Source organism: Zootoca vivipara, chromosome 11, assembly GCF_965207765.1.
Source record: "Zootoca vivipara chromosome 11, rZooViv2.hap1.1, whole genome shotgun sequence".
NCBI lineage: Eukaryota > Metazoa > Chordata > Lepidosauria > Squamata > Lacertidae > Zootoca > Zootoca vivipara.
This window is the reverse complement of record NC_142594.1, coordinates 36,733,445-36,756,591: the sequence shown is the minus strand read 5'-3', so window position 1 is coordinate 36,756,591 and position 23,147 is coordinate 36,733,445. Positions and strand designations below refer to the sequence as shown.

The 23,147-nt window shown below is 39.7% G+C and overlaps 1 protein-coding gene across 2 annotated transcripts in view; it reads left to right on the top strand.

The window, feature by feature from the left end:
* DNAJC1 (DnaJ heat shock protein family (Hsp40) member C1) overlaps positions 1 to 23,147 on the top strand; it is a 71,694-nt gene that overhangs the window by 8,299 nt on the left and 40,248 nt on the right. For both annotated transcript variants that reach the window (XM_088653920.1, XM_035129311.3), the window contains exons 2-6: positions 10,608 to 10,709; positions 11,501 to 11,547; positions 17,272 to 17,437; positions 18,295 to 18,389; positions 19,439 to 19,532. In XM_088653920.1, coding sequence (XP_088510046.1) covers positions 10,608 to 10,709; positions 11,501 to 11,547; positions 17,272 to 17,437; positions 18,295 to 18,389; positions 19,439 to 19,532 — 504 coding nt within the window. The remainder of the gene's footprint in view (positions 1 to 10,607; positions 10,710 to 11,500; positions 11,548 to 17,271; positions 17,438 to 18,294; positions 18,390 to 19,438; positions 19,533 to 23,147) is intronic.

Here is a 23,147-nt window from a genome sequence, read left to right as displayed (position 1 = left end):
CTTGTAGCTGAGAGATATAATTTGTGCCATTATGTTTCTTAACGTAATGTGTCATTTCATGGATAACGCTTCTGTTTGTGGCCTGTGTGGGTTTCCTGATGGGACACAGCTCATACGTTTTAAAACATTATTTAAGAACTAGTAACAAGTAGTTCTACTTCATCTATAAACAGTGTTCTTGTACATCTGTATTAGCCTAACCAACCTGCCCTGACACTTTAAAGGAGATGTCATTTTAAAAAACAAAACAAAAAACCCTTCAGTTTTGGCTTCTTACCACTTGATGGCAGTGAAGGAGCTAATGTTGCCAGGAAAGGTTCAGGGCAGGATGCTATTATGAATAACAAAATGGGAGGTACAAAGGAAGTTTCTGACACTTTGATATTATTCCCATTTCCAGGCGATTTTGCAAGTGACAGTAGTGGAGCAAAAGCCTCTAGATGGAGCTTCAGCACTTCCTAAAGGGGGGAAGAGAGATTACCAATCCTTCAGGGGAATGCTACCTAGTCTGCTTTTAAAACTTGTATCAAACTTAATTTCTCTTCTTCGTGTTATAGCCTATAGAATGCGTAGTTAGTCTGCCTTTAAGTATAAACTCCTAAGGTGCAGAGCAAAGCTAAAACTAACTGAAGGATATAGTAAGCAGAAAGAGTACATGGAACAGCTAATAAAACCAAGAAGATATGTTGACTAATAAAAAGCTTGTCTAAATAAGCCGGTCTCTAGAGCCCCACCAGGTCATGGGGTGATGAGGGAGAGAGATAAGAGCAAGGTAGGTAGATTCAAGTGGTTACATGTCCAAATTATAAGGAAATACTCAGTAAATTGAATTATTTCTGGAAATACTCAGTAAATTGAATTATTGTGGCTCTGATGATCATTTCCATGGAAAATCCAGGGGCATCTTACTACTTTTTAAAAGTTCTCCTCCTTCCCCCTGTATTATCTTGAGGCTCACTGCTTTTCTTCTTCTGTAACTTGGGGGCCACCACCGAAAGAGCCCTTTCTTTGGTGGCTGTCAACCTGGCAGTTTCCACCTATTATCACAGGGCGAGAATAGACTCTTGCCTTTTGTACAGTAAGTTATATTCCAACCTCTCAAAAGCCAGAGGTTTCTGTTCCCCTCCACCTCTCTCAATCTACCCATGAAAGAAAAAAAGAGGTGTTATCCCAGTTCAGTGATGCATTTCAACCTAGCAAAGGGCGGGACTCATGAAGGCTTGTGACTGAATAGGGGCCTGAATAGGGGCCTTGGCCTTGGGAGCCAAAATGGAGGACCTGAGGTTTCCCACTTCTGTTCCATCAAAAGGTGATCTGTGCTAGATCCTGGTGTGGAAAGATACATATGGGGGAAGGTATTCCCTCAATAAATGACTGTTCTAAACTCAAAACTCTGCTTGGTCTCCAATGCACAAAATCTGTTTTAGAGCCATGCTTAACAGCTAAAAAATCAAAGTGTGTTATTAGATAGCTATCTATTTAATTGATGCAAAATAAAAAAATTCCTTCAGTAGCACCTTAAAGACCAACTAAGTTTATATTTTAAGACCAACTAAGTTTATATTTTGGTATGAGCTTTCGTGTGCATGCACACTTCTTCAGATACACACATTTAATTGATGGTTTTTCTTCCCTGAATTATTTTGTGAGGGAAGGCAATGAAAGGGTTCATCAGTTTAGGAGCTGTCAGTGACATGGGTTTTGGGGAGAAAGTTTCCCATATGAATTAGGGTCATTTTAGGGAAATAGTAGGAATATTAATGGGAACTTTTATCTGATACCCTAAAGAACGATCTAGTTTAAGCATGTTTGTTTTACTAAAAGCTTTGAAACTGCAAAGCATGCCTAATTCCATTTGACGTCCATTTATTGTTACTAACAAACATTTGATATTGAAAGTTTTTGTGGAAAAATAAAGCACTGGAAAACTTTCAGCCCCACATCCTTGAGTGTACTAAAACTAAAAGGCGTTGGGTGAATAAAAGTTGGTGATTACAAGGGAAAAATTGCTTAATGCTTTAGGAAAATGTTAACTCCTTTTGCATTTTTTAAATGTGGGTTTTACCTTTCTACAGTAGACAAGTTTCTTCACATCAGGCAAACAAGAAGTGTTATTGGAGTTCAATGGCACAGAGGAAAACAATCAAGGAGGGTTTATCTGGCCTCAGGACACTCCCCAAGCCAAACACCCTCCTGAGCTACATCCCTCAAACGGCAAAATATTTGGGAACACTTGCTAGGTCAGTGATATTAGGTAATATGGAAGAGTGTGTTAGCATACAGAAGCCCCCAAGCGTTGGACTTGTGTGATATTTGAGAGGCTTTCTGCAGTCTTCCCCACCCTGGTTCCCTCAGGATGTTTTGTGCCATAGCTCGTACCAGACCAAGGCCAGGATGGCTAGTGGTCAGAGATTATGGGAGTTGTAGTCTCAAACAACTGATAGGCACTAGGTTGGGGAAGGCTGCTCTATTGCAGCAGTAGTCAACTTTGCATCCTAGTGGTCAGTAAGGCAAGAATGATTGTTACAGTTTGCACGTAACTATTAGTCTGCATAGTTCTTTTTTCGCACATGCCTCTTGGGAACCCAGTTTTTGGCAACAAGAAATAATCCTCAGAGAATTACTGAGTTCCATTGGCTTTGCAAGTCTCTGTGGATGTTGGTCCATGCCAGCAAGGGAATTGCACCGTCTAGAAGATTTTATTTATTTATTTACTATATATTTATTTATTGCTTTTATGAAAGATCACAGGGCAGTTTACAACACAAAAATGCAAAATGGAAACACAAAATACATAACATAACAACAAAACCCAAAGATGAGACTATGGTAGCTATTACTCCAACAATGGCATAATATTTTAGACTGGTGAAAACACTGAAGCATTCAGTGCAATTTAAACTCATACTGTAATTGTAAGTAAAATGCTGTATCAGAATATGAATTCCAGTCATGAAGTGAAGTGCCTCTTCTCTTGCTTTCTGCACCTGTCTTGCTAGTCAATTTTATTCCAATGCTCTTTCTGGAAAAGTTGCATTCTTTAAGAAGAGCATGTAACTAATTTTAATTTATAGTGGGCTTTTGGCTGTTTCCTGGTTTGCCCTGCAGGCTATTTCAGCCCATGTGTAACAACTCTGTGAAAGAAGATCACAATACTACTTGCTTAGCTGATGCTGTATAAATTGTCACCCTAAATCAAAACTGTTCAGAGATTTACGACCATGAAATACTTGGTGGTGCTAAATTTAGTGGTGGAAAGGGTAGCACTAACTTGGGGGGGGGGAATGTAATGTGTAACAGAACTGGTTGTGCAAGTATAGAAAGCTAAAACATATAGACTGGTTTTCTGTTTTGTTAAAAAATAATTCGAAGTCATGTACGGATTGGGAAACTGATTAAAAGAGTACATAAAAATAAAATCAACAGCGGGAAAACAAGTGGAGCAGCAAAAGATCAAGCAGCAATTATCAGAGCCAGACTTTAACAGCCTTGCCAATAATTGGCTGGAAAAGCTTTCCTGGAAAAAATAGATTTTCCTATCTGTCACTGTCTTTAGGAAACGGCACTTAGACCTGACAAGAAATAAGTGACTGTACTCACAGTTGGCCTAATAAAAATGTTGCTGTACTATATGGCTACACTGGTGTTGGCATTTGCTGGCATATCTACAGCCAGTAGAATATGGCCAAAATGTGGGTGGAAATTTACATGTTACCTTTGCAGTGTGGGAGAGAATCAGCCTGCTAAGGTACCGAATAAATCAGCCATCAGATGAAAGCATGGAGTGTACAGAAGTGTTGGTAACTTTTTTAAAAAAAAAGAAATCTGACACTACTTTGAACCACCTAACTCCGTAATTTGGGAAATCTGTGTGGAAATAAAGGGAGCTACTGGTACGATTTGTGATGAAGGACCTAGGTGGGTGGGTGTTTTTATGAAAGGGAACAAAACAGTCATTCTGCTGGCTTGCATAGCCACTTTCTCTTCTCTGTCTTATAGATGAACTCTGCTGAACTATAGCTACTATGTTCACTGGTGTGTGTGTTTTTTTTTATATAAAAAAGTTTAATGAAAGGTGCCCCTGCCAGCTTGGGTGTTTGAATGCTACTAGGTGTGTGAATGCTTGGGTGTGTGAATGCTACTAGAGGCTAGGGGACTGAGCTACAAGTTAGGAAGTCTTCGGTTTGAATCTCATCTCTGCCAATAACTTATCTTCTTAGATAAGCCAAACTTTCTCTCAGGCTTCAGTCCATTCTCAGTCACCCATCTGTGATATGATGAAAACGCTGACATTCCTCACAGGGTTTTGTATCATCTGGTTATAATCCTTACAGGTGAAGCATTGTGAACACTTGAAAAATCTCTATATAGAATATTGCCATTGTTAAGGAAGTTATGTGTGCATGATTCTCCTCCACCATGATATTTTAGTGTTCTTCTCCAATGCAGTTCTGAACTGGGACAGGGGCTCTAGTATTTGCATTGTATAGTTGCAGTGCCCACATTCTTGTTGGCTATCCCTGGATGTTGTCAGAGAAACAGGTTGAAGTTAAAATGGCTAGTTGGGAGAGAGGAGGGAGGTATTAGGGCCGTCTTACCCATAGACGCTAGGGGTGCGGGGCACCCAGGTGCTGGGCTCTTAGGGGCGCCAGGCCGAGAGTCTAGGGCCCGAGAGTTGAGTCCAGGGAAAAGCCCACCCGTCGGTCGGAGCGCTGCAGTGGGCTGTTCTGCAGGCGGCTCTGCGTCGTGAGTTCGGGGTTGACCAAGCCAGCGAGATGCTGAGGTGGCTGGCTCTGCCCTCATGCGCCTGGGACTGGGCAACCTGGGGAGGGGGGCGGCGGGCGGATCTTTGCACCCCGGCACCGCATATGCTTAAGACAGCCCTGGGAGGTGTACATACAGTCTGCACATAACTATTAGTCTGCGTAGTTCTTTTTTCACTCATGCCTCTTGGGAAGCCATTTATCTTCATCTCTGTTATTTGGGAAATTATGCTTGAGAAGAGAAGCCTCCTAGATCCTTTTCTTTTTTTAAAGAGAGAACGAGCTTGTGTGCTTTCTTTCATCAGACTTGGAGGCTTTGTGAGCCCAGGAGCATGGAGAAATGTGCAAATGCTCTCAGGTACAGAGGGCCCCATGCTTCGTATCTGGTGAATGTATTATCTGCTTGGACGAAAGCTAGAAACACATTCAGTCAATAGATTTGTGCTGTGGGTTTTATGTAATAAAGCAGTTTTCAGAAATTACTTATTTAGTATTCTTACAATGTATGTTTTGCTCATTTTTCTTTAAATATGTGTTTCCAAAATGCAAGCCATGTTCAATTATTGTGTTAAAATGAGAACTGATAGACACATGCCACATTCTAACACACCCAATTTAGAGAGATAAGAGTTCTAAACTAAAAGAGGGAAAATAACGCTGAGTTGTGAAATGTACAACTTGGTGCTAGCTAAAGGACTCCTGAAAATAATGTGTGTTTAGGCTGTAGAAGACCTGGGACCCGGGTGTTGAGCTCAGAGGATGTCTATGTCTGAAGTAAAACAAGACCACGGGCATAGGTAAGACTTAGGTCTGAGTCCAGTGGTGAGCTTAATATATTCCTGGGGTGCACAGAGAGATTGCTAAGAGAGTAGACATGACAGCGACTTTAAAGTTAAAACCTGACTTGTAGGGGATCCAAAAGCGAGCCAGCATTATGAGGTTGTTAACGTGAGGGAATGAAAGGGGATTAGGCAAAATCCAAATACGGTAGGTGTACTTGGGCATAGGGGAGCAGCTTCAAGAGAGAAAAGACCCCTGTAATGTAATGGGGAATGTTCTGGTAAGAGGTAGATTGGGCCATATAAACAAACAAGGAGGACCTTGTGGATGGTGCTATCAAGAACATTGACTATGGTGAGTGGCTTCCTGGTGAGTCACACTGCAGACACTGTTGTTCTGTCTGGTGTGTAGTGTTGATGGAGGAAGCTTGTATCTCCCGGAGCTGGATGCAGCTGCTTTTAGATGCAAAACCTGCACCTGATGACCTTTTGTTTACCAGGTATTTTACCTTTTTACGATTATTGCAGCCTGGGTCCTTGCTGAGTCAGTCAATGAACTTTCTGGTTGCTCATGACCTTACTGGCAAGAAGGTCAAGCATAGAGAAATCTATCAGACTGTACATAAGGTCATTTCCCATGGTCCTTTGCTTTTGCCAAACCCATCTTTAGTTCACTCCTGAACTGTTTGTTCTGTAATTGAAGGTTAACAGTGAAATCCTTGTAGCTGTGTGTGTACCAAATATATAGCTATATGGTTATTTTAAACTGTTTCTTATATTGTGTTATAATTTTTGCAACCTGCCCTGGGACCTTAGGGTGAAGGGTGTGTAACTCATTAGCTAGCTAGCTATCACTTGTTTGCTGTGAGGCCCTCTTCCATTGGATAGCCTGCTGTGATGTGCAGACAACCATCCCACCTTGACCCCACCCCACCCCACCCCACTTTTTGGCCAGGAAGGAGGACAGATTAAAAATGGCTCAGGGAGGCATTGGCTGGAGAGTATAGGTGGAGAAGAGTTTATCATACTCCCCTGCATTAATTCCCTCCCCTTCTCACTTAACATTTTTTTGCAACCAAAGTCCAGTTTATTACCAAAAACATTTGGATGTTAACCACTGCAATGTGTAGAAGTGATTTTAAATTAGTCATCGTGGTGAGAAAGTGTTTGGGTGGTTTGTTTTGTTTTGTTTTTAAAGCAGGAAAATGACAGCATTGCAAATGGAACATGGTATATTCCCCCCCCCCCAAAAAAATATTTTTTATGTAAAACTAGTAAATGAAATTAGTCTGCTATGATTAAAACAGATCGATAACATGAAATGCAGGCTTGATCGATGCTCACAGTTAACAGAAACCTATTTTACAACAAAATCTGGCTTTGTGTGGCAGCATGCACTTTAATCAGCAACGTGATGAATGCTTGGCCACTTGGAAGGAATGTCGTTTACAAGGGTGGGGAGGAGAGGGAGGATGGAGAATCAGCAGTAAGTATGTTGATTACAAACCTGAAAGTAAATAACAAAGGTACTTGTGAAAATCCCATTGCCAGCTTAGGCTGAAATGTGTAGCAGTCACCTCTGTGCCTTGGCAATAGGCTGCTTTATGGAAGTGATGGTGATGCTGAAGATATCAGCCTAGTTCTTGGTAAATCTGTGCTTGGGCTATGCCACTTGAAGCTGCAGGTTAGGGGCTTACTTGATTGAATGAACCTGCATACCCTGCCCCCTCCAGATAGAAAACTTGATGTTGGGGGCAGGGGTGGAGGGAGAGAGAGAGAGAGAGAGAACTCTCAGCCCTTCTCATTCACATCTACTTGCCTATTCTGCAAAGATGACATATTGCTTTTTTTATGGAGCATTCAATCACAGGAGTCCTCACCTGCAGTCTGAAGTGGTAGGGTCCAGACAGATTTACCCTTAGTGAGAAATAGTCCTCCAAACACCAAACCATATCAGAGTTGATTAGAATGCTGCCCTTCTGTATGCTTTGGATCAAGTAGTCACCATCAAGCTTGCCTTGTACATTATGCCCAGGGGACTCCTGAACTTCTGTGCCTACAGTCCACAGGGAGAAGCAGCTTCTTAGGGGAAAGGCATTTCTTTCTATCAGTTCTGGATTAGCTCCAGGATGCCAGTAGATTGAATAAGAACAGTTTTCTTTGAGCATTTAGCATATAGTCATGGCCATGCATACTGGAAAGAAAGTTCCTCTAGAAGAGAGATTCTGGGTTTTTTTTGTTTTTACCATTACAGTGGTACCTCGGGTTAAGAACTTACTTCATTCTGGAGGTCCGTTCTTAACCAGAAACTGTTCTTAGCCTGACGTACCACTTTAGCTAATGGGGCCTCCTGCTACCGCCGCACCGCCTGATTTCTGTTCTCACCCTGAAGCAAAGTTCTTAACCCGGGGTACTATTTCTGGGTTAGTGGAGTCTGTAACCTGAAGTGTCTGTAACCCGAAGCGTCTGTAACCCGAGGTACCACTGTATTTGCTGAAAGCCATAACTGAAATTTGTGGTTTTTTGTTTTGTTTTTTGAAAACAACAATAATCAAAATCTAGAGCCTAAATCCATCTTTTGTGGTTACTGGAATGACTAAGATTCATTTTGGCATTGCACATACTCTAAAAAGCTAGATTAGTGGAAACCTCTCCAAGGTCTGGGGTTATATGGAAGCAGTTTATATTTGCCTAGAGTGCAATAATATAATTGAACAAATATGATAATTATTTATTAACAAATAATAGTTAGCAACACAACAATATTGTTACTGTAGAAACCAATTAGCTATTACAGCATTGACGTAACTTTGAGGCTGGTGTAGACAAATAACTGTTGCCTAAACAAGGCACCATGCTAAACATGAATCTTCACCCTCACTGCCTTCTCCCTCCTTCTACATCCTCCCCCACCCCTTAGGGTTTAATCACAATTAAGTGACAGATGCTGAACACAATTTGTCCTAGTCTAATTGACTGCAAAGTCATGGTCAATATTGCATTGGCTAACTCAACTCCTCACAGCCATGTCCAAACATAATGAAATTGTGTTAGTGAGACATCTTGCTGAAGCTGGAGGTGGAGGTGCAGATTTCTAGCCCCCAAATTACTTAATTTACATATATAGCATGTTGGGTTTCTGTGTATAAATAAAGCCACTTTACCCTTCATACTTGCATTCATAATTGTGTCTTCAGAGTGAACTAATTTTGCATCGTTTTATCGTTTGCTGGATCTGAGGAGTAGACTCTTGAGTGAAAAGATGCACAATGTCTAACTTTAATTTTCTTTAGGTGATATAGTTTCAATACCATAATAAGAAAAAAGGCCACACTCTTTTGCACAAACAGGGTGTATTAGAATAATCAGAAAGGATGTTGAAATGAATTATCCTAAATATAACCTATATTCCTAAATTCTGTTTTTTGGTCAGTTTTTTTTATGAAATCTGATGCATGTTTTATCAGAGTGAAATTCCACTGTGTTTATAAAAAATGCTATTCCTCAGGAAGTGTGTTGTGGTTTACAGCTGCAAAATAGATCGGGGATTTCAGCAGGTGCACATATCTTGCCTGTGAAAATGCAAAGATTTTGCCTTGATGATTATATCCTGAATCTTGTATAGTTAATAGTCTTTTCCTGTCTGCATCCCCTCCCCTTTACTCAAAGCAGTGAAAAGGCCACTTCGAATATCATGCTTTTTCTACGCAAAAAGCCCTTTAGTGTAAGAAAATGCATGAGGCTTGCACACAGACAGTCATGGGGGAGTTCCATGCCTCTGTGTTCCCACAGTACATGTAGCATGCATGTAGCAACACAGAGACGATTCCTCACATATGCAGCACACTCCACCCGATTATTCCCTTCTGGCCTGAAATGTTTTGTGCTGAATTAGGCTTGTGCTATAAATCTGTAATGAAAACAGTGCTTTGTGCTGAAGGTTTGACAGGCTAATTACAGTGCTGCTTTAATTGTCTTATTTTTGACTCCTTATAGTTTTAGAACCTCTTCCAGATTTGACCCACTACAATAGTTTGTGCAGATGTAGTTCTAGGGGATGATCTATGGGAGAGGATGCGATACCAGCATATATCCCGCTTTATGACTTTAATCCAAGATGAAATATCTCTCTGAAACCAAATCCTCATGCTTAGCTCACTTGACAAGACTTTCACTTTATAGCAAGCAGTTTCTTAGGGGTCGTTAGGATATGTTTGTTTGAGGCTAGACTATTGTGGTGGTTATGTAAACGCTCAGCATACATTGCCTTTGACATGTTGGCCATTAAACTGCGGTAGTTGTTTATAGGGTCTATGTAATGATACTTTGTAATTTAGACACAGCTTTGTTCCTCTGGAGAAGAGGTAGGGATTAACTGTAACATCTTTTTTTGCCGGGTGATCTTAGAAACCGAACTTACTTACGCATCTGTGCAATTAATACGAAACACTCGGCCTTCATTTTTAAAATAATAATAATAATGAAAGTGGACTGAGATCGGGGCAGTGCTATTGTTTGGTTGCACTTCTGCAGTTTGCCTCTCATGAAATGCAAGCCAATACTGCTGTGAGTGAAAGCCCTCTTATGCAGACAAGCAGAAACAAAGGTTGCTTGAATTCTGCAAGAAATTAATAGAGATGTACTTTTAATATTAAGGGCACCACATTAGCTGAGGCCTTGCAACTTGTAAAAATGAGCGTAATAGCTGAAGAAAAGGGGAATATTTTAGAAGATACGCAGATGTATTAATTTTAATTTGTCCTTTTGATCTGTTAATTACCACTGAAGATTTATTGACTAATTTTAAGGAAGCAAGTGTTTGAAAGTTTCTGGCAAATACTATCTTCTTGTAATGAGCACATGGCATTGAAAGAAGTTAAGAGGAGAGCAAAATTAAATTGACTGATTGTTCAGTCATGTGGGCCTGGCTCACTGCATATCCCGGCTGAAGAATGATTGCTCAAATTACATTGCCTCAGGTCCCTGCACTTGGTTGGCTGTCTTCTCAGATCTTAACAAGGTTCTGGGAATTTATTTCTGACAAAGTTTGCTTTGTGTTTTTCAGGATGCTTCATCGGCAGACATTAGGAAAGCGTATCGCAAGCTTTCGCTAATATTGCACCCAGATAAGAATAAAGATGAAAATGCGGAAACCCAGTTTAGACAAGTAAGTGATGCATATACAAGCATTAAAATGTATCATGTGATCATTAAAACCTTGAATAAATATAATGCTGATTGTGGGGTAATATTTTTTTGAAATGATAAACCTGGGGAAATTTGGAAGCTTTTGTTGCCACTTTACTATGGTCTAATGTTTTCAACTCCTACAGAAATTTAAAATGTGTAAAAAAACCCACCATGTGCTGCCAGAAGTTAAACATAGATAATGGGAATGCTTAGGGTTGGGAACAAGACTCTGTGGCTTCCTTGACTCTGTTGTTGTTGTTTTAATATCGTGCCACAAGCTGCATGTTTTGCATTGCAATGGAAATGTTAATGTTTAATGTGTATAAAATAAAGCTTTACTCTGTGGGTGTATTTTTCAAAGAAGGCCTAATATGTGGTTTTGCAACAGTTGTTCGCTTGGAATTTATTTGGAAATTTTAATGAATACTAGTAAAACAGCATAGCATGCTTTGAAAGTTGGATTGTTGTTGTTGTTGGTTGTTGTTGTTGTTGCTGCTGCTATTGTTTGTTTGTTTGTTTGTATCACCGAATAACTAAATTCCTACTATCTTGAGCAGAAAATTACGGAAAACAAGGGAAAATATTTTGTTTACACAGAATGACCTGAACTGATTCTTTGATTCTAGGAACTGTTCTTCATTCTTACTTTTAAGAGTACAAAAAAGCCCAGTATATGTGCAGTATTGTGGCAAAATATTCTGGCTGTTCTGTGCATGGTTGCTGGTGTGTTGCTGTTTTTAGAAAAATAAAAATATGCTTTCATTCTAGTTGGTGGCCATATATGAGGTTTTAAAAGATGAAGAGAGAAGGCATAGGTGAGTTTGTTTTGTATATATTTCAAAGCAGAATTGCTGCCCCCCCCCCGCTAAACTGAGCCAGGTTAGCCAGAATTTTATAGGCTCTCTCACATGTGCTAGGTTCTAGCCTATGTTGATAAAAGAACCAGGTGATAACTTTATAATTTGTAATATAAATATGAGCTTTTAGACTGCTAACATGCGCTTAGTGTAGCAGTTCATTCTCTCTAATTGTTAAGCTGATCCTCAGATTCTCCAGCTATAGAGTAAGACCTGTGGATGTTCATTGTGGCCACTGGCCAATGGGAACTGATTGTGGGTTTTGCTGCTTTGCTCAAATCCTTTCAGTCTGAAAATCCATCTTCCATTTTTTAGGATCTCACCAAAAGTTGTGGACTTGGGTTATTTTCTCCATGGCTACTGTAGCATATGCTGACTTTAACACACACACACACACACACACACACACACACACACACACACACACAACAAACAAAACCCCAAATGTGATATGACAAAAATAGGAATATTTGAAAAGGCTTTTAGTTATTGCATATTATTCAGACACTTTTTTTCTTAAGTACAAAACATAAGTATTCATGTACCTGTGAGAAAATAATTTTACCAGGCAATTGCTTGTGCTTGGGTTGCTTTCCAGAAGACTGTTGTGTTTTACTTTGGACTTGTGGTTTATTAGGATGCTCACTTTACTGTTAGTGACCCAGATATTTTGGCCAAAGAAAAGAAGGGCTTGCTGCCAGCAAATGAGTTCTGTTTAAAATATCTCTAGGTTTTCAATTCTCTGAGTAGTGATGCTGAAAGTTCTACAGGAGGTTCTTGGCTTTGTGGAAACCTTGGCATGAGTCCAGGTCTCATAGTAGAGATTATCTACTTTCAGATAATCCTCTGTGTTGAAAGAGCCATGGAACAGTGTTCAGAGGAGTTTTGGAGATTCTGTGTATGGTTTTTACCCTGCCTCCCACTGCAGTCTTTCAGCTTGGAGTCATAGATCAAGGAAGTTTAGGAAGTTTAACAATAGGGGGTCAATGTCTGGTGTCAAATGGTTGCAAAAGGTATGAACTAGTTTAAATGCACCCCCCTACACTCACACACACTTAATTTTTTTGATAGTGTTTATTTTGCATGCTCACTGTTCATGGCTTTAATACTAAGTAACCTGTGTTTTTGTATGGGTTTATTTTTACATCCCCCTCCCAGTACAACTATGTACTTCCATAACCACACTGCCATGAAATTAAATTATTTAGGGATTTCACATAATGTGTATATTGGAAATCATGTAACAAAATTATATCAGAAACGTGTTGAATTAAATTGGTGCAAGCCTTCATCGCCTTGTGTAAAATGAGTTGCTGTAAACAATGATTTTTTAATGGTTATTCAGCTAAATTCCTAAAATGGCTCGTGATGATCTCTACCATAGGGCCAAGAATGTTCCCTGACAGCAGGTATTCCCTTAACAAAAATTTTTAAGCCCAACAAGCTCTGCTTTGAGACATCTCTTTCCAGGACTCTGCCTTTGGGAATTCTTGGCTGCTTGGATTTCAGATTCTGTTGCAAAAACTGCACTAATAACAAATATAATGGCTATTTCTCTTGCATTAAAATTCTTGTTGCCTCTTGATTAACAGTTATTTTAGGTGGGCTTTCCTTAAACCATGTGCTTACCAACTAATTACCAAATAATAAATTAGTTCCCCTTGGTTCTTCCTTCAGATTCATGTGCTCCAGGTTTGGTGGTCCCTGACTTTGTTTAACTGTGGGCAGATGCTCAATGGACCATCATCTCTTTCAAGCACTCAAGTTTCTCAGCCTTCCTTAGCAGGTTGTCAAAGCAATTTTCTCAGTATGTAGCAGCTCAACCTAACTAACTCCATCTACACAGCAGTAAAAAACATTTCAAATTTGCTCTTCTTTTTAAAAAGTCTCATACTGAACGTCAAGGCGGTGATTAAAATCAGCATGTTTTGTGCATACACCAGAATTTTCTTTTTGGAAGGGTTTGTTGTTCTGAAGCTGCCCACACAGAACCTCCAAACAGCTGTCCAGCCTCCCCCCAGCTCAGAAGTGACTTGAGTATGTGATGTGAAAGAAGTATAAAGAGGCTGGACTGAGGGCCGAATTTTTGTTTGAGTTTTCTTCTCAGCTCCTCTTGGGTCAAACCTTCAACCTGCTTTTTGAACTTGGGGGAGGCTAAACAGCAGTTTGAGGATGCTGTTTGTAGCAGGACCCACTGGGCTCTTAAGATTTAATATCCTGCACTTTGCTATGCCAAGTAGGCAAATGAGCAGGAGATGAAACAATATACCGTATGTAGCTTGATACTGGGAACTACTTTTAATCCAGCTGCATTTACTGTAATATTACAGAGTAAATATGTTGTTGCTTGCCTGTAATATGTAGTTGAAAATGGTTTCATTTCCAACAGATTCTTTTCTTTCATTAGATGATAGAAATTATAATCTGAACAGGCTGGTGGTGTTTTTGTTTTTTTAAAAAAGCAACCCTAATGACAGATCAACAACTTACCAGTTTTAAAACAATACAGCTTTTCTAATTTAGAAAAGCGTTTTTAAATGCTTGTGGATAGATTACTGGAACTAGTAGCTGGGCATCAAAATAAGTGCTCTAACACCAAGGTTGAATCCTATAGCACCTTTTTCATAATGAAAAGGTTTCTACATGCACCATATGGAAAGTATATGAAGCGAGTACATTTACATTATTACTATTATTATTTGGCAACAACAGCAGGATGAAAGGGAGTGTTTTCTCCCTCTTTGAGCTTAGATTTTAAAACCTAATTTCTTTGCAGATATTAGATGGGAGTGAGTTCCATTGATTTTGCGGAAAGCTCCATTTAAATGTGTGTAGATTCAGAATTTCGAGATTTTCAATAATTTAAGACTCTGAAGATATATGTTTGAAACAAGCCCATAAAAGTTGGGAATTCTGAAGCATTGTGTTAAGCTAGCTAGACTATAGTGGCATTGCAGCATGCTGCATAAAGATGAATATGGGTGGGCGAAATATATTTCTTTGTCCTCTTAAAATTTCATCTTTACAGTTTACCTGCAGCTACAGTTGTGCTGTGGAATAAACAACTAGTTTTGGTCCGTGGTTTTAATACCAAATTTCTGTTTTGAATATGAGACTTATTTTTGGCTAGCTTTAACAATAACAACAAACACAGTGACCTTAGGTTTTACTTAATATACATTTCACAATAATAGTTATCTGCTTGACATGTGTGTGCATTATAGACCTAGCTGTATGTTGCCCATATTTTGGAAGTGATCAAAATAAGAGCATGAATAAGATGCAAAGAGGACATAAAGGCAGACTGCTTTGTGGTTTCCTTATTTGCTTAATTCTTATGCATGCCTCTGAAGGTCCATCGTAGGTGATAAATTGATTTCTGCAAATAAGTACTTTAATGAATCATCTGTATGCTTCCTAATTAACTAATTTGCTAAATGTGAAAAACAAGATTTAAAATTATCAGAGGATTCTGAGTAACTTAAGGATCATTGTTCATATGCGGTCCTAAAAATTAAACAGACGTCTTAATTTTTAAATACAGTGCTCAATTACCATAGAAAGGAGTGATTTATTTTTTGACAGTATATATTCTAAAAAGTGGGTTATAATAGAAGCTATCTTCCCTTAAAATGGCCAGTCGTGTGAGCCATAATGTTCATTGATAGTAAAATCAATAGAGCATTGATTCTGGAACTAAATCCTTGGAGACTTTTGTTCAGAATAGCAGACGTAGCCTGGTAAATACAGAGTGTGTTTAGTGCATGAAATTTTCATGTGTCAGATCTGGATGCATATAGAACAGGTTTTTAATATATTGTGAATTTAAGTGTGGATTATCAAAGTCTATGATAGTTCCAGAAGATAAATATTTAGTATTTCACCCCCTTTTTAGTCCATAACCTTTAATGTTTCCCCCCCATTCACTCACTGTTTGGTAGCAGTGATGGGGAGATGTTTTCAGTTTTAGTTTCAATAGTTTTAAAGGGCGGGAAATCTATTTCGTGCAAGCACAATATATATTATGTATTTTAAAATTTTATTCTTTGTTCACCATTTTTACTTCTTACTTATGTTCACATTTTAAATTCCTGGTACATTCTGAAAAACCCCATGGTATTGAAATAGCTAGTTTTATTCTCCTTTTTGTTGCTCACACTAAAACAATTTTTCTAGGACATTTGAGACACCCCCCTTTCCCCCTTTTTGGAGAGGAAAAACAGACATACTCCTATGGCTTAAACACTCTTAATCTTTTATAGTGATGGGTTAAACTAAACCCTAATAAATATGTATTGTTTCTGTTTTTATATTGCACATAACAACTGACAGAGGTGGCAAAGTTATGTAATATTTATCCTGCTAATATTCAGAAATGCAAATTAGCAGACTGTTTTGCTCTGACCAACAAATAATTAACCATTTGTTTAGAACAAATGAATCAGAGGGCATCTTAATTTTTTTCAATGAAATCTACTTTATACAAAGATGTAGGGCTTTTAAAAAATGACAATTTCATATATATATATATATTAATCTATCTCCAAGGTATCAATTTAATAACTATCAAAGTAGCTACTGCAGTTGTTGCATTTAAATTGATTTACACGTCAAGGCTGGCAGTTTAGCAGCTGCGCTATTATTCCGATCGGTCAATTTACTTGAGAAAAACCTACTACTGAGTCCTACTGACCTGCATGACAATATAGGGCCTATTTCTATTCCTGTAATTAGGCCTGCGACTAACTCAGAATATTTTTAATTAAAATATTTTGGTCAATGTGTTGCACCAAATTAGGCTTTTCAGTGCCGATTTAATTCTGGAAATAGCGTGATTAGAATATTCAATGAGTCGTGCTCCATTTAGGATTAATTTTAACATACAGTATTTTAAATGCCTCAATTCTAAATCTTCTTAATAATAGGCTTGTCAGGTTTCTATGCTAAAAGTTATCTACTTCAGTGCTTTATGCAGTTAAGAGTTGTGTGTGCATAAATGATCAGTAGTAGAACTGATTTCAAGAATAATAAATGTAGAAACAATTTATTTCTAACAAATGGCTTTTTATATGAAACACACACATACAGAGAAGAGAAGACAGAAAAGTCACTAGAATAAAATGCAAACTTAGCAGCCTATAATGTTTCAAATTTCATTCTTTTAAAGAAAATGCCGATCACTTGTACATTGCAAGTCATTTCTAAATTAGTTTTCATGTCAAAGGAAAAAAGTTGCACCTCTGTTCAACAGGAATGAGGTTGTTTCCCCCCCATATTTTTCTAAATTAAGGAGTCAAAGCTAGCAAATGGATTTGGTGGTTGTTGCTTCCCACTTAAAACCATCCCTTTGTAATTCTTTTATTCTGGGAACATGACCAATGATTGACAGGTAGGTTGAACATATGGTTCATTGTAGAGTAAAAACATTTCTCAAGTGAATCAATTGGGGGTGCTATTAGAACAGTAGAGCTACCCTTTTTTATGCAGTCGCTGAAGAAGATTCTGTTTACCAGGAGCCCAGATTAAAATGTTGTTGCTGCTGCTGATGCAGGAATTTAATCTTTTTGAAAAGTGGATGAGGAAAAAACATAATTTCCATACTTTTCTCTCTCTCTCTCTTAAAAAAGCAAATAGTTTCATTTAAAACGCCTCATGAAAGCTTGTTTGTTTTTGCCACTGTAGGTATGATGATATTCTGATCAATGGGCTACCAGATTGGCGACAGCCTGTATTTTACTACAGACGAGTGAGGAAAATGAGCAATGCAGAGTTGGCATTGCTTTTGTTCATTATCCTCACAGTGGGCCATTATGCTGTGGTTTGGTCAATCTACCTGGAAAAACAACTGGTAAGCATCGGTAATAAGTTTTATTTAAAATCGCTGCAAAAGTGTTCATCACACCCACACCCTCTAAATTAGTTTCCTAGTAATTACAGACTGACAAACATTCCTCACTCGAATCCAATAACTGAGTATGAACCGCTTGACAATATTTTTTTTTTAAAAAAAGCCTTTTAAATGATCTGCAACATTTAACAAAAAAATGCAAACCATTTCGCTTTCTGTATTGGTGACTTTCAGGGATCCTTTTACCTAACCCTCCTTGCAAATTGCACAAATGCAGGTTTGGGGGTTCTTCTCTACCCCCCCCCTTCCATTCTTGATGTTTGAAATTCATACTCGCCTGGGCTTTTAATGTCTTAATGGAGGGTCCCCTCTCAACACCCAAATTGAAGTGTCTTTCAAATGTGATAAATGTTCCAGGGTTAGAATGGGTAAAATGACAGAAGCAAAAGAAATGTTTTAAATGTTGGTTCCTTCTTGTCTGCCAGAAAGCAAAAGAGCAATGATTATTTACATGCAAAATTTGTGCTTTAGCATCTGTTTGTTTGGTTTTGTATTTTCAGAGCTACCATATTAAAGTTGTCATATGAGGAAAGAAGTTAAATTTTAAAAAATAAGAGAAACTTTGATTGCTGTAGATATTCACGTGACTGGCAGAGCTGGACTTCATGTGTGCTTAAGGAGTGGAGATGCCATGGCAACAGTTATTGTTAGATGATTTTACTTAATCATGTAGCTCCCCCCCCCTCGCATTTGCATAAATGCTGTTCTGTTCTGCTCTTAATTGGAGAATCTTCCTAACAATTGCAGAGCACATGTTTCTGATAACCTCTAACAGTTCCCCCCCCTCTCTGTATTAGGATGAGCTGCTTAGCAGGAAAAAAAAAGAGAAGAGGAAAAGGGCAGGAGGGAAGAATATGGAAGAAGCGAAACTTGGTGTAGACAAGAATGAAAGGTGGGAAAGGAAGTGCTGAAATAGTTCTTGCCAGGCAGGCACATAAAAGTAGCAACTTCTGAATGTTTTGACACTTGGAAAAGAAGCTTTGCAGTGTTTGTTTAAAAAAAACACCAAAAAAAATTTAAGCAATTGCCTTTAGTTCTAATAATTTTTGAGACATAGCTGTGGGTTGATTGTATGAAATTAATACATTATTGGGGGCGGGGCGAAACCAGCAGAAAGTGTTGAAACTTCTGCTAATTTAAATTTCGTAGTTTTTCACTTTGAGGGGAGGAATTAACTGCAAGGAGTTCATTGCACGCAGGGTATTCAACAGGATCTTAATTTTCCAGACTTACCTGCTGTTAAGGCTGGCGTAAGTTATAAGCTGGCACTGTTTGCCTTAGAAGCAAAAAATACATTAGGAAAATGTTCTCTATCCTGTGATACCGTCCCCCCCCCTTTAAAGCCAAGAAACAACATGGGGGGGGGGAAATAGTGACATTCAGAATACTCCAAAAGATACCACCATTCCTTCTATTGATTCATAGAAAGAAATAAAGGGTTTAAATAGTTCACACAGCAGGGGCATGAACTGGATCAATGCAGGATGGAGAGCACAGACCATTTTGCCTGTCTTCAGTTCTGATGACATCAGTGAGTAATGCTTCAGTGAACTGCAAATGACATTAATTTTTATGTATTGGTTTGTTTATGCTACAGACTTCATATCTGGTTGTCAGCGCTTGTGACTGGTTTGGTGGTAGTTTGTCTCTCCCCCCCCCCCCTCCTGTACTGAAGCCGTCAAAAAGTCTGAGGGGTTTATTTTGTGAGGTGCAGGCAAGCCCAATGTTTAGGAAGGCCCTCTGAATATATTTGTTTTATTGATTACATTCTACTTGGAGATATTTACATGGTTCCCATAGTGGGATGCTACTTTCTTTAGCCCTCATGTTCCTAGTTGGAGGCTTTCATTGCAGAGTATGCAACAAGACATACACAAATAAATTACTGAACTATTATTATTATTATTATTATTATTATTATTATTATTATTATTTCTGTAGGTTGCTAGAGAAGCCACATTGGCAGGACCTTCTTCCATGCAAGCTGGGAATATGGTTCTGTTTGACAGTAAAAGCACTGCCTCAGCTATTTCAGGTAAAAATGCAGAGTTGTGTGTTTTCTTTTGTTTCCTTTTGTAGTTTTGGAAGCGGTTCCACTTTTCATTTAATTCTCCCACACAACAGCATTTGGTTTTTATTTTTAGGAGTCTTCTGCCTTTGGCCAAGTAACTCTTTTGAGCCTAGAGAATGTTTCATAGTTGTAAAAACAGTGGAGCCTCAATGGTTCCCATATAGGAATGATAAACACTGAATCATTGAGAGCTCGGCTAAATGAATGGAAAAGGAGGGAAAAGCGTCACTCCTAAAATGAGACCTGAATCAGCAGCAGTGTGTTGAAAGACTTGCCATGTATATTGGACCCTAAAGCATTAAAATATGAGTAATTGCACATATTTTATAGCATTGGTATATGAGTAATAAAAATACATAAATGTGAGCCGTAATAATTCAGGTTTAAAAAAGGTGGGAAAGCAAAGTATTATTTAAAAAGAGTGCATTTATTGTCATTACTCTGGGTCCCCCCCTTTTCTTTACCAGAGTACAAATTTAATAAATTATTTGAATGGCGCAATCCCTAAAACTATACATTATCCCTGAGTTAGGCAGATGTTCAGAACCTAATTTAGCATAGTCTGCTGAAGTGTGTGTGTGTTCCTAAGACTTATAATTGGTTCTTGGCCAGTGTTATAAAACAGTACTGTACAGTATTACAAGATTGGTGCATTTGTGGTCAATTTATTAAGAAATTTATTAAATTTGGTTGAGGTGAGAAAGCAACACTTCTGTTGCCTAAGGTATCATTGTACAAGGTCTCTTTTAATAGCTTAATAAGGCATTTTAATTTTACACACACTTCTCTGTATTTGGTATAGACCATGCAGAGCAAGACAGGTTAAGCGTCAAATCTGCCCATTATTAGCAACCTATTAACCCAGACCTTGATACTGTGCCGGTATCTACATGGATAACAGAGCTCTTACAGGCTGTGCTAGTGCTGGCAGATTTAAATTAAAAGCTAAGTGGACGAAGCAAAGCAGTAGAGGAGAAAGTTTTTAGCTACTAAATCTCCCATGTGTGCAACGGAAAGTTTTGAGCTTGTGTGTGACTGCGAAGCCTCCAGAGAGATGGAGGACTTGGTGGATCAAGTCCATTCATCCCTTTGCTAGATAGACAAGCTCATGAAGAAACTGCTGGTTCCTGTTAGGACTTGAAACAGCTGTTTCTAGTTGGAGAGCCACTCTTGTCTCCTCCTAACTCTGTGAGCAAGTGAGAACAGGCTCTTTGATTGGTCCATGATGCATATCTTCTAGCTGGGGATTATATTTTGACTTGCCTGCAATTGAGAAAGAAGTGTTGAGAAGCACCATCACAATGTTGGCCTTCTAGTGTTGCCTTCCAGTATAGATCATAATGGGGATATGTTGAAGAGATTGCTTAGTGGATAAGGAAGTTTGGCTAGAGGAGTATGGCAAGCTTCAGGGCCTGCATGGATGTGGTATGAGGTGTGTGTGTGAAAACCATTTTTGTACTGGCTCTCTGGGTCCAACCTGGGGAGTTTGGAATTCTGGATCTCTTAAACTCCTCCTTGTCCTTAGTGCTGGTAAATGCAAGGCCGGTGAATAATAAATAATTTTGCCTCCAACCTAGTTGAATGAGATGAGTAGACCTATACTAGCCTAACTTGTGTCCAACATCAACTTTGGGCAGAGATATATGAGGTAGGGATGGTCACAATGCAGTGTGGCTATTTTACCTTGTACAGGTAGACCGGTCTTGATTGGTTGCCCCGTTGTTGGATACCAGGGACTAATTTGGGATATTTCCGGCTACGAAGCACTCTTTCAGCTGGTGCGATCATCTTGAGACTGCTGTTTCAGATGCTCTGATGAATTGTACTGTATCCCTCCAGTATACATGCTCAGACCTCCTTGTCTGGTGCAGTTCATGACACTTTGTGGCAGTTGTGGAGCTATGCCAGTTTGTATTGGGCCTTGCACATGTAGAACATTATGTGCTGGGTTTGCTATTCTGAGCTGGACAAGAATCTGTTGACTGGGGTATTAAGGATGGTCTGCATTTGAAATGTTATGGATTCTCCAGGTTTACAGAATCAGAATGCAGCAAAGGAGAAATTCTGGAGAGAGGCCAGTCCACATTTTGGTCATTATATGGCATAATTGTGCACTAGTGTGATCAACATTGAGCTCTCCCCCGAAAAAAGTACAATCTCTTTCTATTTTCCTCCCCCGTCCCAGATCTCAGCTCTATAATTTACTGAGGAGCTGGGATACATGGTACTTTGCAACCTGCTGCATTAGGTGAATATACCTTGCTAAGTTCTCTTAGTCGATGTGTAGGCTCTTAGGCTCTGATGGATGGTGATGCAACTTGAGTTTTCCATGACAGTTTTGCATGATTCTTTCCTGGCAGACTTGCTCATATATTTCCCAATTACTGCAGTAAGATACTGCTGTTCAGTCAGAATTTATATCAGAAATGTTGAAAACAGCCTCTTCTCTAGTAGCTTGTTTTCATTTGATTTGGGTTTCCTCAGCGATGTTGATGATGCTGAGAGTTGTAGAGGCTGTTGCATGCTGTTTGGACTCATGGGGAAGACCAGTCTGACCAGACAGTGGTCATCTGGTTAGAAACATAAGTGCCTCGTTAAGGAAGTTTCCTCCTGCTCAAAGGATGAGGTGGAAAATTGGAAATGTGAGCTCAGCTTTGTGGGAACAGGCACATGATGATGTTGTAAATAGTGTTCAATGTTGATATGAATAAATGGTAGTCATTTGCAGCCTTAGGATTTAGTGTCATCAGGATACTAGTGTCACCCATCTCTTCCTTTCCTGCAACTCAGTTCTTCTCTTAGCCAGTGTAGGAGGTGATAGTTGGGTGAAGGAGGATGAAATAATTAAGATGGAGGTGATTCTGGTGAGGAATCCTCAGACCCTGTAGTATGCCTGTGACAGGTGAGGGTGAAATATCCCAATCTCAGCAAGTCGCCGTAGGGGTATGTTGCCAACTGTGTTTTCTATATAAGCTCTGTCCCTTCTTGGAAAAGAGGTGATTTTGCCACCCTGGGAAGTTACAATAGCCTGCAGCGTATTCCAGATGGCACTGCCCTTGAAGATGATTCAGAAGCTTTATCTGGTGCAAAATGCTGTGGCTGCTTCTTGCTATTGGGATATCCGTATCCATCACTATGCCCAATGCAAGGTGTGAGTTAAAGCCTTTTGAAGCCCTTTATGGTCTGAGACATTCCCACCTTAAGAGCTGACTCTCTCCATGGGCGTAGGCAGGAGGGGGCAATTGCCCCCCCCAGAAGCAGGGCCGCTGGCCAGCCTGCCCTGCTGCCCGCCCGGTGCCGTCTCCCTTCTCCCTGGCTGGCTGTGGAGCGGGCGGAGGGAAAGCCAGGCAACCGCTTTGCGCGGCTCTGGGGCTTTCCCTCCACCTGCCCCAGCGACTGCAGAGGGGGAGGAGGGGATCGGAGCAGCCCGATTTCGGGCTGATCCTGGCTCCCCCTCGCCCCCGCCGATCGCGGAGGTGGAGGGGGGAGGAGCAGCCCAATTTCGGGCTGATCCTGGCTCCCCCTCGCCCCTGCCGATCGCGGAGGGGGAGGAGGGAGTCGGAGCAGCCCAAAATGGGG